Genomic DNA, 15,796 nt, shown 5'->3' with positions numbered 1-15,796 from the left:
GCGACACGCGACACGCGACACGTCAAATTGCTGCAAGTCTGTGAAAAAAGATCTTCAGAGCTCATTGGATTCCTCCAGTCTAATAAGGTTGGCTACGTACGGTGCGAAAGAAGTTCAACACACAGTACATACATGAATGCGCGCGTACATATGGAAAGACAGGAGCGGGTGGCGAGCCGAGCGCTTTGTAAAGTGATGGCAGCGTGGCACTCACGTGCTCGCGTCTCGCCGGAGCAGCAGCAGCACAAACTCATTCAGGCTCGAGGCCACACCCGCGCGCAGGCGCAGGATCTGCAGCACCAGCAGCGTCCACACCAGCCGGACGACGGCTTCTTCCATGCGTGGCCCTGGGATGTTTGCGTTCGGTGAAAGCAAACAGCGGGGGGGGGGGGGGGGGAAATCAGACTTGCGTAGGTGTTCACGGTTTTGCAGTGTGGATTATCCGAAATTGCACAGCATGTTGTTCAGCATCACCCTGAAGAAGGTACCCTGCATGCGGAGCAGAACGTCGTATGTGTGGACTACTTAGTTTTTCTCTTTCGATCGTTTGGAACAAATATATCCTGCGATGTTTAATTTTCAGAGTGTAATAAAAATGTTACTCATGGGAGAGCATTGGCTCATTATTTATAAGTATCATTTAGAGACTCATTCTTTCCAAGAATCACAGTAAACCTCAACAAAGTTGAGGGTTTTACTCGATTTCACCACAATATATATTTAGAGAAAATGCACCGGGATATTTCTGCAGTTCTGCTTCAGATTCGTGCTTTACAATAATGACATAAATGCCAGTAATTTCACACACTAATTAAACAATTTATGCTAAATTCAAAGTGCTGCGATTAGTTACCATTAGTTCGTGTACTCACGATACACAAATAGACTTGTGCACTGAAGAATGCTCTGTTTAAGATCCTTGTGAATCATAAGCACTTTTTTTTTATTTTAGACTCATGCAGCTAACTGCACACACGTGACAAAATCCTTGAAAAAATACAAAACAATAAAAATTAGACTATAAATATGAATTGAATTGTAACTTTGACTTGTAAAATAATAAGCAAATCACATCGGTGGTTGATTCTTTACATGGACACTCAGATTATAAATAGTAGTGGGACCATCTTAGAAATAAGGCACACATTTAAATCGACTGCTGGGAAGCATTTACTGTTAAGAATCGTATACACTGTCTTCACTTCGAACAAGTTAAAGCCATTGCGCACCTAGGGACTGTATGCCCTGCTTCTTCAGAATGACGGTGATGTGATCTGGGCTCCAGCCGACGAGGGATGAGAGCTCCACGCCACCATCCCAGAATCCATCCTGATTGCAAAAAAAAACATTTACTCAAAGAAACATTGTGGAAATGTAACTATCGTTCTCAAATAGTCACCATTTGTCAAGGGGCTTCAAGGAATATTTCAATCGAAAATAAAACGCTCTTGCAGATGCAGAACTAGGACCTCCATCCTTTGTTTGAATCAGAATCTGAAAATTTGTACTGCAGGAGGCATCCGATGAGCTATAAAGATCTTTTTCACAGATGGTCAGAACGGTAGAACAATTAAAAAGCCGGATAGAAGTGTAAAGTACAGGAAAGGCTCGTGGTTCCAGCCTGGTCACCAAAGATTGCACAAAAAACATAATAAAATTTAGTTTTGCACTGAATTTGGATAAATTCCACCTATTGAGATTTAAATTGATCAGGGTGACAGCCATTAGACAGTTTTATAGCAGTATGTGGAAAAACTGTGACCCCTACTGTGCAAGTTTCACGAAAGACAGTTGTATCTGAAAATAACATAAATTTATATTTGGATTGCATCTCTTTTGAGGAATTCCAGTACATTATAGAAATGTTTATTTTCCTTCTTAATTTCCATCTAACAACAATAGCACTCCATCCTTTTGTTGTTTGCCTCTTTATTCCATGTTTTGTTCCTGATCTGCCTTCAATAATTGCCATAGTTATACATATTCTGTGTTTTTCAGTTCCATCTCACCAACTAGAGTTTTTCTTTTTTGTTTATGCAAACTTGTTGTGCTTGACTTTTATATCGCTCATATTGACCCAATGTGCATCAAGAACGTTTTCTAATCAATGCACATTACGACTCATGACATACGCATCCGAAACATGGCGAATGATAAAGGAGATGCAACAAAAGCTAAAAAGTGTGCAACGAAGAATGGAGAGATGACAGACAGAAATCGTGGGTGAGCGATCAAACATAAAGCAGAGACATCGATTCTTAAGGAAATTAAGTGGACTTGGGCAGGACACATCGTGGCAAGAATGGATGACGACTGAAGAAAGAGTCTCGTGACCAAATGGCCGCCAAGAGGAGACGAGACGCCCGAGAGGACGAGCCGTGCACCGGCGGGAGAGAGGGCAGCGCTCAAAGTGCACAAGCGAGATTGACTGTGCTACCCCAGCGCCGTCAGTGATGGCGATGGTAACCTTCATCCAGCAGTGCATATACAATGGAAGATAACAAAACACACACATATACGTACATACTGGCGTAACAGTGTTCTATGCAATTCAACAAGATTTCACCATATAGCAAGTGGAAATGACTTTACAACACAAGTATTTACACTGTAGATGACAAAGGAATGTGATTGGCCAGTGCTAATACTGTATCGTCCATTTATAAACGGCATGAATGTATATTACCATACTGTTAATATCACCTTGTTTTGAAGACACGTGATCTTGCTCAAGTCAGCGTGTTGCCAAGGGGTCATATCGGACAACTCGGATGGCCCACAGCTGCCCAACCCGGGAGATCCACGTGATGTGTCGGCCATTAGAAAACTTCCATAATAACAAGCCAGCTGAAATTCATCTTCGCTGCTGAAACTCTCCGATAAATTAGATGAGCCTTCGAATGGAGGCTCTTCACGAAGACGGCTGGATGCTTCATAAGATAAAGACTGAAAGGCATATTGCATTGGTCGTTCAAAACGCGAGGCGCCGGAGGGGGAGGCGGGGAAAGTGCATTGGTCGTTCAAAACGCGAGGCACTGGAGGTGGAGGCGGGGGGAGTGGAGGTTCTGGAATGTCAGTTGAGCGCTCTTCGAGAAAGAGTGGAGTGTGAATGGGAGCAAGAGAATGGCCGGAGAGTGGGGACGAGAGAATACTTCCAAAAGAGCTAGACATGGCAGATGTGTAGTATTCTGGTGCTGAATCCCTGTTAGGTAGTTGCATTACGGACATGTCTCGTTTTGCACGTTCAGGCACTCTGCTCATTAAACCAGCTCCAAGCTCGTGGACGTCGGGCATTGGTGCCGCACCTGGGCGGCCACGGGCCCCAAAACAGAATATTGGAGATGGAGGTTTTCTAACGCGAGCCAAGCGTTCTTGACGTTCCAAGGGATAGGCTTGTTTATCGGAACACTCCTCCGATTGTAATCTTGCAAGGCACTGCTCAAAGGTGTCTTGATATGGTGGAGTGCAACTTCTCCGCGTTTCCATCGCAATGACGTCCAGAGAAGCACCTACAGGGTGCAGGTTATCTAAGGTGTTTAATGGGGCAGATGCTTGAGCTCTGGCAAGAGACACTCGTTTTCCAGCGGAACTCAGTTGGCGAACGACAGATCGAGGTACGTAAGCTGAGCTGCCGAATCCTTTTTGTAATTGCTGACATTCAGCTGCTTCTTTTAAGCTCACTTGTGTGGCTCGTTTTAAATGCTGGAGTTCACCAAATCTCTTGCTGGCAGACATCATGGTTATGTGTGAAGCTGACACACCATCGTCCTTAACATCTCGTCTGAAGAGATTTGATGAACCTTTACTGGAACCCGTTACCGCTTCTACACTTGCATGAGCAAATTTTGTCTGGATTCCAGAAATATATTGAGAGGCCTCGTCTGCTGCAGCCTCTATTTCAAACGGAGGCAATTCTACACATTCAGCTGCACCGCCGAATTCAATTTCGGGAGTTTGTTCAGTTTTTTTAGGTAGCACATGGCAACATGATGGACGTGCCTTCCTATATTTTATTTTCGAGGAGACCAAGCCTCCTCCTCCACCGACCGGTGATTTTGTTTTTTCTGCCCCCAGGTGGAACTGCATTGAACCCTGCTTCTCCTCCTCCACCACCCAGCCCACGTAGGGCAGGAAGTCCACAGACTCCTTGGAGAGCAGCTCGTCCAGTGCAGGGCCTGTCGCTTCATCGGCCAGTGTCTGTGGGTCACAGAGAGACCACAGCCTCACGCTCCGGTGGACCACTTGCACACACACACGCACATGCCCTCATAACATCAACATTATCAGCCAGTCTATCCACTGCTGGGTGAAGGCCTTTCCAAGTCAACACCATCTATCGCAATGTAATGATTCACCTAGCATCTGCATACAAGCAGATTTCATTGCTCCACTGTCTCAACAGACATCATCTCAGGTGCATCCTGGGTGCATCATAATTACCGCAATGCACAACAATTTAATCCAGAGACCGCTGCTTTCATTCAATCTCTCGGTGCGGCCTTTGGAACAATGGGGAACTTTTTTTATTTTTTAAATCCCCCAGCCTCTGTCCACCCAGCAGCAGTGTAAATGGGTGCACCACAGTTAGTCGATGGGGAGCAGGCCAAAATAATATTTACCGGAGCTCTGTGGAGCTCCCTCTAGCCAAGGCCCTTCCACCAGCAGTGGCATGAGCAAGACGTTTCTGGGCTGTGCCTCTAACCTCGTAAAGCACAGACTGCCGTGTGTGAACTCTACAGTGTTGCCACAAGCATCCACATTCTCAGCCACCCCGTGTCTTGAAATAATCTCTGGGACGTCCAAAGGTGGCACAGCATGCCATCCAACCACCATGGTGAAACCTATGGCCAGTGCCACTAGACGCTCAAAAGCTGATAATTGAATTAACCGTTTTGTTAATTTGCGTTGCTTGTACGTATAAAGGGCTCCATCATGAAGTGTCAGTGGCATAACAACTTTGTACATTTGGTACTTGTGTCATTCTTTCAAGCACAAGGCCATCACAAAGGGACTTTTGCAGGGGGAAAGTCTGCCAATATGGATACAAAAATGAAATGATACACATACGGTGCGATTCCAAATTACACGCTGTTTTTCAGAAACACAAATCGCGTGCTGGGCGATGGACGCCTGTAAATGTACCTCCTTCAAACACAGCCACAAGCCCAAACCGTGCACTGTAGACTTACAGAGTCTCTTTCCTCCACCGCCACGAAGCTGGTGTACGGCGTTATAATCGAATACTCCTTGCTCAACTCGACGATTCGACTCTTCATTTCTGCTATCATGACCTGTGGAGAAGAAAAAATACATACATATCTTCGCGTCTGCGTATTGTTTGGCAGACTTTTCGCTACGCGCACTCGGTAGCTTCTTCAGTCAGGCCTCCTGGTGAATATTTGAAACCCTCCCGGCGAAAGATCGCAATGGGCAGTTGCGTTACGATGTGGTCTATGGTTTTGGAGATTGCCGACTGATATTTGGATAAGGACGCCGATTTATTGAGCCAGTGGACGAACTCATGAAGAGCGCTTATCCTATCAGTCTGCGGGAGGATAAAGAGAAAATAATCTGTCTTCGTAACACTACAACTAGCACCAACCTTCCCTACTACAGAGATAAATGTCCATTACATGAGAGTAAAACCGATATTTTTTATTCTGAGAACTGGAATCTATCTAAATCACAGACCCAGGGATTCTGCCATGGTGTAATGGCTAACACATGGATGTGCAATCCAGCATGGCAGGTGAAACGATGGTGCAGTTTTCATAAATCCCCCTGCCTCTGTCCACTCGGCACTACGACTGGGTGCACCGCAATTCGTTGACTGCCATGCTGCACCCTTTTCCTACGTGAAATTCAAATACATAGATTTTTGCTTCGAGCAAGTGAGGTGCAGCACCTGTCGTCGAACTCACCGAGCACCACCAATTCATGCAACCGCTCCTCGTGGCAAACACTAGGCTCAGAGCGTCCGACGCGGCGCCCCACGTCAACACCCGGTAACGACACCGCAGCTACTCCGCGAGCCAAGCGGCAACGCCGGTGGCAGATTACCAGAGGTCGCAAATGGGTTTTGATTCCTTACCCGTACCCGGCCACACCAGGGTCGCAAACGGGTACCCGTACCCATACCCGGCCGGGTACGGGTAGCCGGGTATCGGGTAGGGTACGGGTATCGGGTAGGGTACGGGTATCGGGTACCCGATTGCGACTTCTGCAGCGTTACGCTTTTGGACACCGCTCATAGCCGAAGGCGCAAGCCTCGGATAAAAAAGCAACCTCGTGCTGCGTCTCGTCCGGATGCAGGTTCCCGTCCTCGTAGTCTTGGATGATGGCGTGAGCCGTCAGCCTGTGCAGCATCTGTCACGAGATCATTCGGCAAGTGTGAGCACAGGAACAAGGCACTCCGTTGTATGGTGTGCACGTGTGTGTGTGTGCTTACGTGTGTCCTTGCAGTATAGCGCTACGAAACCGGTGACGCGAATTCGATTCTCACTCACGACTAACGCCAGTGACGTTTATCTCACCTGCTCCTGGGCCTCCCCTAAGTCGACTCATGCGAGAACCTGGTGCGATGTATAAATATCGCCACTGGGGAGACAAACGCGGTCGGGCGTGGTGCTGGCCACTCTCCACCTTGCATGCCGTGCCAGTCTTCACTGGTGTTCGCTAATAGCACTCACGGAGGATTTTTGTCTTGTCCTTGAAATACCAGGCTAATTAAAGGTTGAAATGGCCATATTCCTTGTATTCACAAATTCCTGTTATTTTCATCAAGACCAAATGTATCCCCAGTTACAGCTTGTAATGTTATTTTTGAGTGCTTATCAATTCACATCACATCACACATTTTTAATGGTCTTCCCCCAAAAGGCCGCACTACGTGCAGAACAGGGCACATCCACTCACTCGATTTCAAGGACACCTTAACCCAAGTACCTCACAATAAGCACCACGCATCGTAGAAGTGTGCTTGCATGTATGCGAGTGTGGGCACCACGACAGAACATGCCTTTCCACGCGTGATCTGCAAATTGCTGGTCGACACCATCGTAGAGAATTCTTGGTTGTTGATAATGGCATGGAGCGTTGCCTGCAAAACGACACCGACCTCTGTGTGAACATTATAATTTACAAATGAAATCACAGTTTACAGAACTTTGTCAATGCACTGGTAGATTAAGGCCCTCCACAATGACTGGACAAGGCTTCACCACGTTGCTCGATGCGCGTCAGGGCGAAGGGGGTGGGGGTCCAGGATCGGTTCGGACCTCACTCATCACCCATGTCAGCTTTAACCAGGCAAACTCACCCAGACTAACTCATGTCAACATGAACCACCGACCCCTTGCCACAGTGCGCTGGGCCGCAGGCGTGCATCGTCAACGTAGATGAGCAAGGACCCATGTTCGTCGCCAACAGGTGGCTAGGCTTTTGGCGACGGTGCCGCTGGACCGCGTGGTGGCGTGTGCAAGGCGCCGTCACCTGCGTGCAGTGCGGCACGATTCCGTACACGACGAGCCGCGTGCCGCAAAACACGGAGCGGATCATCCTGGGAGCCTGCATCTCCACGCGGTCGTCGCCGAGGGCGCCGCGGTCGAAGCGCTGCCACTCGACGGTGACGTCACGGCACACCGGCTGCGTCGCCTTCTCCATCAGCGCCAGCATCTGGGGGCACACGGATTCAAGCGGGACTCACGAATCAGACTCCCGAATGAGACTCGCAAACGGGACTCATGAAACAGGACGACCAATCGTGACAAGAGAACGTGACTCACAAGCGGGACTCGTGGCAATTGGCACCGGTGGCAGCTCCCCACGCACCCCCTACCCCCACATTTGGAATCAACATCACACGTTTAGAGTATATGGCTGCTATATATTTCCACGAGATGATATACCACTTCATTGAGTTATCATTCATGATAGCCAGGTTGCTTCTGAGAAAGAGCTACATTGCTCAGTGGGCCCAACGTGGTAAAATAAATAATAAGTGAAAAACGTCTTGACAGTAGTGGGAGAGTAGCCACACTACATGTGGTGATGGTGGTGGTACCCATTTATCCTGCTGAGCAAATGGGCAGGGGGATTTAAAAAAGAAAAACTTGCACTATTTTATCAAACTGGCGTGCCCGGGTACAGCGTTACTACCACACAAACATAATAGCAAGATAATTTGAATTGCTTTGGTGAAATTCCCTGAAATTGTTAGGTGTGATGTTGCATGTTACGAGGGATTTTCACCTTGTCTGTCCACGTTGATCTGTTTTTAGCGGTGAAGAATTCACAGGCGCCTCCACTGTTCCGTGCCAAAGCATTCAGGAAATATCTGTTTGGCGTTTCACTGATCGAACAGAAACACACAACACACACTAGTCACGATCTGTTACAAGCCAGGGCTTAATTTTTTCACGAGATAGTGTTGGGGACACTGCTAGGCCGGAATGGCTTGGGACTAGGGATGATTGGTGTAAGGCACTACCACCAGAGTACAAGGTGTACCTATCAATGATAATCGTATATTATTGTACGGTAGATTCCTATAATCCTATGGACAAGTTTCAAAAAAACGTGATTGATCTTGAGAACAAGAAAAGGTGAGATGGAGGTGGTGTGCCAATATAATTTCCGGAACAGCTTTAAGTACGGCTCAGGATTAAAATAACACCATGTGATCTCTAACATCCACTGTGAAGCAGACGGCATGCGTATTAACCCAGGATGGCCACTGGGCAAACGCTCGACTGCTCGGCCACGTCACCGCTTTAATCACAGGGGGGGGGTGAATCCCAGATGTAAAACTAGGACCTCAGCCATGGTGGCTCAGCCGCTTTGACCCCTGTGCCACCTGGCCATTTCCAATTTATCATCATCACGGTCCATGGGCAGATCGTCCACAGGCGGATCACTGCACATTTGCTCATTTGTTTCCACTTTCCTCTGTCTTGCGCTAATATGCTCAAGTAGTGTCACATCTTTCTGGCACCAATCTCTTACGATGTCGTCATCAAGCCAGTCTCTTCTAGGTCTTCCTCTCTTTCCGGTTCCTTCCATTTTTCCGAACATACTTTAAATCTTCCTGTTGTCCATCCTACATACGTGTCCAAATAGCGCCAGTTTCCTTCTCTCTTCCCGATGACGTGGCTTCTAAAGTGTCGCCCCATCACACGCTCGCAGCGCGGCTGACGCGACGTCGCTCCTGCAGGGGGGGGGGGGCGCTCACCCGACCCCGCAGGCGAGGACCCGCAAGAGCCGCACGTGCTCCCGCGCCTCCCGCGCGACGCACGCCTCCGACTGGGCCACGCCGTCCGTGAGCAGCAGCACGGCCACCGGCGGCGCCGCGTCCCGGCTCCCGCCCACGCCCCCGGCCAGCAGCGCCACGCTGCGCAGAGGGCGCCACAGCTCCGTGTTGCCCGCGTCGGCGTGCAAGCGCTGCCGGAGGGGGCGGTGGGGGGGGTCGGGGAGGAAGAAAGGGCGAGGGTTGGCGTGCGTAGAGCCGTGGAGGTCTCCGAGTTCAAACGAGCAACGGGACGTCGATCGTCTACATTGGTGGACCCGAGCAGAGTTGAACTTTGACGTTGTCGTGTTGGGGGGTTCGTCTTTACATAGAACGGCCAACAACCCCTTCCTGTAAGGTGGTGATTATTTTCTAGGCCTTGGAGGAATGATGGGCTGAGTGGATGCCCCACACCCAACAAGGATTTTTCATCTTCAGATTCTGATTTTGAGTCAGGTGCTTTACCAACAACACCAAGACTGTACTGCACAAATGGATATTGTGGAAAAGTTCCACCATGCGTTGGCTCGACCTGCCTTACTCGCTTTCGCCGTCTCATCCTACAGTTCACCTTGCGGCCTCCAATCGGGTTCAAGATGCCTCCTCGTCAAGGCTGACCCTCGAAACAGACAAAGTGAATATTGCGCCTCCGTCTTGGCCCCCATCATCTGGAATTCAATCCCTCCTTCACTGCTCATATCTGTGCCGTCCTTCTTCCGCAATCTGAAGACTTCTCTGTCTTTACTTATTATCCTCCCTTGCCTCTGAATGACCTTCTTAAGTTCACATTGTGCGTGTTATACATCTATTAATTAATTAACTATAAATATGCTACAAAGATTTTTTAAAGGTTATATTCATATATATTTGTTACTCAGTTTATTTCACAGCATTAAAACTCACCTTTATAAAGCTAACTGCTGTTGCGATATTGGATGGGCTGGATTCACGGAAAGCAGGGAAGAGCTCCTTGTAATCTACAAAGAAACATTGCACAGTTAAATTGCTGTCCAGGTATAACATTGTCCAGCTTTACCCCACCACGTGTGAGAACTGCTTATCGACAAACTGTGATGCACCCATTTAAACAAGCCAATATAATTACCACATGTTCAATACTACTACAGATATTGTTATCAATACTCTACCTTTCCATTGTTAATCTTGAGACCATTCTTGGTGTTGAATTAGAATTGTTATACCAAGATCCACATTCATACCGAATCTCGAAGCGTACTATGTCATGATGACAAATTCCAATTCTGACGGAAGTAGAAACATTCAGCGTGGGCAGAATCATTCAGTAAAAAGCAAAGAGAATCATACAACGAAATTGGAATCATTCTGGGAATAGCCAGTGTGACCTAATTAAGCCTTTATATTTGCCCTGAAGGTAGCTAAACTCGTGGATGTGTTGATACGCAGAGGCAGTGATTTCTAAAGTTAGGCTGGTGTGCAGAGTACAGACAAATGGAGCAATCATCTATTGGAATTTATAAATAGAATACTAACAATCGGGACTGCCTGGCATGACATTTCTGCACCATGTAGAGACACAGCATTGCTTTTCAAGCTGTTCAGTTTATTTAAACTCGGAGCACTGCGATTATATTTAAGATTGACATTTTATTGTTCCTCCAAAAACTTCCATGATATTGGGGACACGGTAAATCCGGCCACTTTATTTGGCGTTCACCTCGTACGTTTAATCACGCAAACTCCGGTCATCCTCGCAGTGGCGGCTTTTGGCTGACCATCGAACAAAGACGGTCACTGCATCACGCGCTCTCAGATGCGCTTCTGCGGTCATCTGGAATCCTCTTCCTTATGTTAGGAAGCCACTGGAGCTGTGCAAGTCTAGATTGAAAACGAATTTCTTCAGAAAAGCTATTTGTGTTTAGTTTGTTGTCCTTCCCCCGCACCTCCGACGAGCACGGTTGGCTACGTAGGTTGGGAAAGAAGTTCCACATCCACACAAGGAAGGAGCTGCCCCTTTCACCTCGCCGGGCACCGCACGCGCGCGAGCGGTCGCTTACGCGTGCCAAACTTGAGCACGTTGAATCTGCTTCCGGGCGGGAGGTGGCGCAGAGCGAAGAGGGCCAGTCTCTTGGCGTCGGTTAATGGCTGCGCTGCCATCGAGGCCGAGCAGTCGAGGCACAGGACGACGTCCACACCTTCCGGGGGGCTCGGTGCAAACTCCGGGTAGAACGTCAGGATGCAGGCCTTGTGGGGGTGACAAGCGACTGGTGTGCAACGCCTTTCAACGCGCGTTTCTAATTGGGAACACTTTTAATCAATTTGGGCGATTTTCAACAAAGTAAATACCGAACGGTAACACAACTTTCTAACACAGTTTGATATATGTTGGACCATATTTACAAGCGTTATCGAGCCCCCCTCATTCCAAACACACAGAGCTATCGGCCGAGCCCGCTTGAAAGAGATCTTCATAGCTCAAATGGGCTTCAGTCGGCAAATCAACTTTTGATTTTAATTCTAATGCATAAACGCTTTCAGCTTCGGATGGAAAGCGCCCACAAGATTAACACTTTCCCATCGTCCACGAACGTCTGGAACGCAACAGACTTGACGGGCGGTCTGTCCTGGGCAGGGGAGAAGATCTACGACCTCTCGCGCATCGCCGCTCACCTGGCTGCCCGTGTCGGGGTTTTGCTCCACCCACATGCGCGGCTCGTGGATCTGGGCCGGGAACACGAGCAGCTGGAACTCCGACCCCAGCGAGTCGTCGCTGGACGCCAGCTCCACCACGGCCTTGCATGCCGTGCGCTGAGCCACGCGCCAACACGGCGAGCGTTAATGTCGTGTCCGTGTTTAGTCGGTGGATTCACGTGGTCATTCTCCGAGGACTAGTCGAAGGTTGGTTACGTACGGTGCGAAAGTTCAACATACATGTTCGTTGAACTTCATACATACATGTATGTATGTTTAACTTCATACATAAATGTATATGTATGTTGAACTTTATACGTATATTGAACTTATTTCACACCATACATAGCCAACCGTGCTAGTCAGAGGTGCGGGGAAGGACAACAAACTAAACATACATTCACCGGACGCGCTAAAGTTAATGTGGTCCACTGTGGTTTAGTGGCACGGTGCCCGGTGGGTGGCGCTCACCTTGATGCGGATGGCGTGCGTGGGAGAGGTAACGTTGATGATTTCGTACGGCATTTCCACGGACACCTGCACCGACAAGCGTCTGTAGCAGCCAGTGCAGGTCACACAGCGCCATTAAAATTCAGCAGCAAAGTCCCCGTGGACGGTGCATACATGGCAACCCATTTATAGATTTCAAAAATAATAAACTCAACCACATTCGTCAATAACACTATGGGTGTGGCCTTAAAATAACAACATGCAAGAGGCAATGTTAAGAGCAATGGTCCTTCTTCATCGTTGGTCAGTGTGGACCGTGAAAGGGGAGTCTAGGACCGATTCCGAACCAATCACCATTGATGTTAGCCATGGCCCGGAATCAAACCCGGGTTGCTAATTTTTTTTTATCTTGCCAAAGGAGGCCCACTGAGATATATAGCTCTTTTTCAGAAACGACCTGGCTATCACAAATGATAGCTCAACGAAGTGGCTTATCATGTAGAGATTTATAGCAAACAAATACTCTAAACGCATGTTTCTAAATGTGGAGGGAAAACCTGGAGAACCTGGAGAAAAATCCACACAACTACGTGGAGAACATGCAATCTCCAAATATACAGCAGCAGGCGTCAAGGGTCTGGATCGAACCCATGACCTCCTGCATACCAGGCGAGGGAGTTAACATCTCGCCACCGCGTGCTATGCCGAGTTCATAGCACAGCGGGCCTTAGGTAGGACTCATCGCTGGAAGCAATTATGACCGATGGTGAAGGAATGAAAGCGATGAGTTTTACGTAGGAGTGAGATGAATAGTAGCATCACAGGGCCATGAGGAATGGCGATGGAGTGGGATGTCATTCAACAGTGGATGAACCATGGCAGCTGATGATTGTGCTGAAGTTTTAAGAATGCAAAAAGATTTAAAATCTGTTTTAAAGTGTAGCAAACGTTGCATTGTGTTACTTTCGTTCGATAATGAATCAGGTTCAGGTCTTATTTCTGTTATTTCTGCAACAAGTTAGTTTGAGTTCACAAAGGATTCATTTTTCAATGAAGGTTCTCATTAACCAATATGATTCCAAGTTTCACCTACTAACGGTTCCATTTATGCATAAGCAATGTGAGTGGGCCTACGTAAAGGATAGTAAGAGGTTCGTGTGTTTTTAAGTACGGGCAGTCCTCGACTTACCAACGGGTTCTGTCCCTGGGACCCATCTGTAAATCGAACAGACCGTAAGCGTGTATGTTCGTAAGTCTATTGTTCATAAGTCGAGGACTACCTGTGTGTACAATAAGTGCATGGTGGTGACGCTGCTGTGCATGTGGCGATGTTTGCCGTTGTATCTCGCGGATGGAGGACGTTCGTACCCAGAGTGCTTTGCCACTGCCAGCGTCTCCACCGTTTCCTGGAGGAAGAGAAAACACGCCGCACTCGTAACTTACATGACATTTCACGTCTAGGGAATACTCAGTGCTGGATTAAGCTAGTGCGGGGCCTGTAACATATGTTATAAAGGTGCCCTAAATAAATAAACACATAACTATTAAAACACACATTTTTAACTGGCATAGTAAAGTAATTGTATTTTTTTATTTACTATACAGCCAGATAATATGACAAATCGCTAACCTTAAACACCCAGTCGCGTATAAAAGTTGAAGGCAGTATAGTACTATAGTAATAGAGCAAGTGCAGAATCACTGAACCGGAATTGATAGCTTGAACGCATTTAGCGCGGGGCCCTTGAAAGTGCGGGGCCCGTAGCTACATGTGTAGATACTTTTGCTACTAGGATAATCCGGCACTGGGAATACTTCTGCCGTTATTACGACAGCTAAACATAAGAATTTAAGGTCAGTAGGGTTGGTGTGATATGGCGATACCATGATGCATAGTACGATATACTAATCGCGATAATTGTATCATCCGTTTTGCTAAATATGGTTGTATTATAAAATAATAATTTCAACTTATAAAGTGCCACGGCAGAGTATTCGCTCGCTCACGAAGAGAAAGAACGACTCAAGAGGTGCGAGGATGAACCACAGACGAGCGGGAAGGCAAGACATTCGATGAGGCGGCATTATCAGCAAATTAATGAGTGTTTACATGTGGGAGAAAACTGGAGCACCCGGAGAAAACCCACGTGTGCGAGGGGGAAACACTATCCCATGCTGACAGGAGGAGCCCACATGTTTACTGCATTGACTTGTGGTGAGCCAAGCAACTAATCAACGCCTACGGGGAGTTTCGCAACATTTATGCGATCCGCTCTCGCTGCCTCCACAGTGCGTGTGCGCGCGTGAGCTGCACTTGCCTGGCACAAGTGCACCTAGCCTGGCACAAGTGCACCTAGCCTGACACAAGTGTACCTAGCCGAGCACAAGCTCCGCGGTGACGTCACCGCCACCTAGGCGGCGAATGGCGGCTGTTTGTAGTTGTCGTTGCTACTGCTGCTGCACCTGAGTGACGTCGCCGGTGGCGAGCCGTTGTTGCCACGGCGCCAGGTTCCCCGGCAGCCGGAAGCGGACGGCGGCCCCGTCGGCGGCGAGCTCGCACACGTAGGTGACCTTGATGAGCACGCGGCTCGCCGGTGGCAGGTTCCCCACGCTCACCACAAACACGTCCTGCCGCGGCGGAGGTGGGCGGGGAGGACATCGGGTCGACCGTCAGTCCCTCCGCTCCCTTTCCTCGTCTCTCTCCGAGCACGGCCCGGCCTCTGATATTCGCTTCCTCCCCGACTGTTTTTTTGAGATTCACAGGTACGACCTGACCCCCTGACCAGGGCCGGTTGGCCACAACGTCGAGATCCTCTTTCCCTCTCAGTGACGGAGTATCAACAACCCTGTTATTGTCTGCAATTGTATCGATGGACAGATATGGCCCTTTTGTCAATCGTCGCGACATGAGGGTCGTAGGGGTGGTGTAATGATGGGCAGTGTGGGTGGGTGAAGCCAAGGAGTATAGATAATGGAGCATGGTGCAATACAGCTCAGTTCGGTTTATTTTGAATTTCCCTGTAAGCCAATAAGCTCTTAAATCAGCAATGGCCTAAAACTTTAAAAACTAAACTATTTTTTTTATTTTATCAGGCAAGGCCCAACGAGCTGTATAGCTCTTTTTCATCAGCGACCTGGCCACAAATGATAGCTCAACAAAGTGGCTTATTGCGTGAAAAGGTAAAGCAACCAAATACTATAAACGCATGTTGATTCTAAATGTGGAAGGAAAAACCGGAGGACCCGGAGAAAAATCCACACGACCACGGGGAGAACATGCAAACTCTATATATACAGGCGTCAGGGTCAGGATTGAACCCAGGACCTCCTGTATACCAGGCGAGGTAGTTTACATCTCGTCACCGTGGCACCCCGATTTTGCTGCACTAGGCC

At 48.2% G+C, this 15,796-nt stretch overlaps 1 protein-coding gene across 2 annotated transcripts in view; it reads right to left on the bottom strand.

Moving 5' to 3' along the window:
• The window catches only part of PARP4 (poly(ADP-ribose) polymerase family member 4), a 33,784-nt gene that overhangs the window by 1,930 nt on the left and 16,058 nt on the right, over positions 1-15,796 (bottom strand). Inside the window, exons 18-32 of one of the 2 annotated variants that reach the window (XM_078878178.1) lie at positions 14,867-15,031; positions 13,772-13,809; positions 12,425-12,506; positions 11,933-12,070; positions 11,320-11,506; positions 10,187-10,260; positions 9,230-9,438; positions 8,251-8,350; positions 7,492-7,674; positions 7,019-7,099; positions 6,286-6,366; positions 5,190-5,291; positions 2,704-4,197; positions 1,230-1,329; positions 215-347 (exon numbers count right to left, since the gene is read on the bottom strand). In XM_078878178.1, coding sequence (XP_078734304.1) covers positions 215-347; positions 1,230-1,329; positions 2,704-4,197; positions 5,190-5,291; positions 6,286-6,366; positions 7,019-7,099; positions 7,492-7,674; positions 8,251-8,350; positions 9,230-9,438; positions 10,187-10,260; positions 11,320-11,506; positions 11,933-12,070; positions 12,425-12,506; positions 13,772-13,809; positions 14,867-15,031 — 3,167 coding nt within the window. The remainder of the gene's footprint in view (positions 1-214; positions 348-1,229; positions 1,330-2,703; positions 4,198-5,189; positions 5,292-6,285; positions 6,367-7,018; positions 7,100-7,491; positions 7,675-8,250; positions 8,351-9,229; positions 9,439-10,186; positions 10,261-11,319; positions 11,507-11,932; positions 12,071-12,424; positions 12,507-13,771; positions 13,810-14,866; positions 15,032-15,796) is intronic. The other variant, XM_078878179.1, reaches the window with a different exon arrangement.

The sequence above is a fragment of the Lampetra fluviatilis genome, chromosome 50 (assembly GCF_964198595.1).
Source record: "Lampetra fluviatilis chromosome 50, kcLamFluv1.1, whole genome shotgun sequence".
NCBI lineage: Eukaryota > Metazoa > Chordata > Hyperoartia > Petromyzontiformes > Petromyzontidae > Lampetra > Lampetra fluviatilis.
Note: the sequence above shows the minus strand (reverse complement) of the source record. Positions and strands in the feature narration are given on the sequence as shown.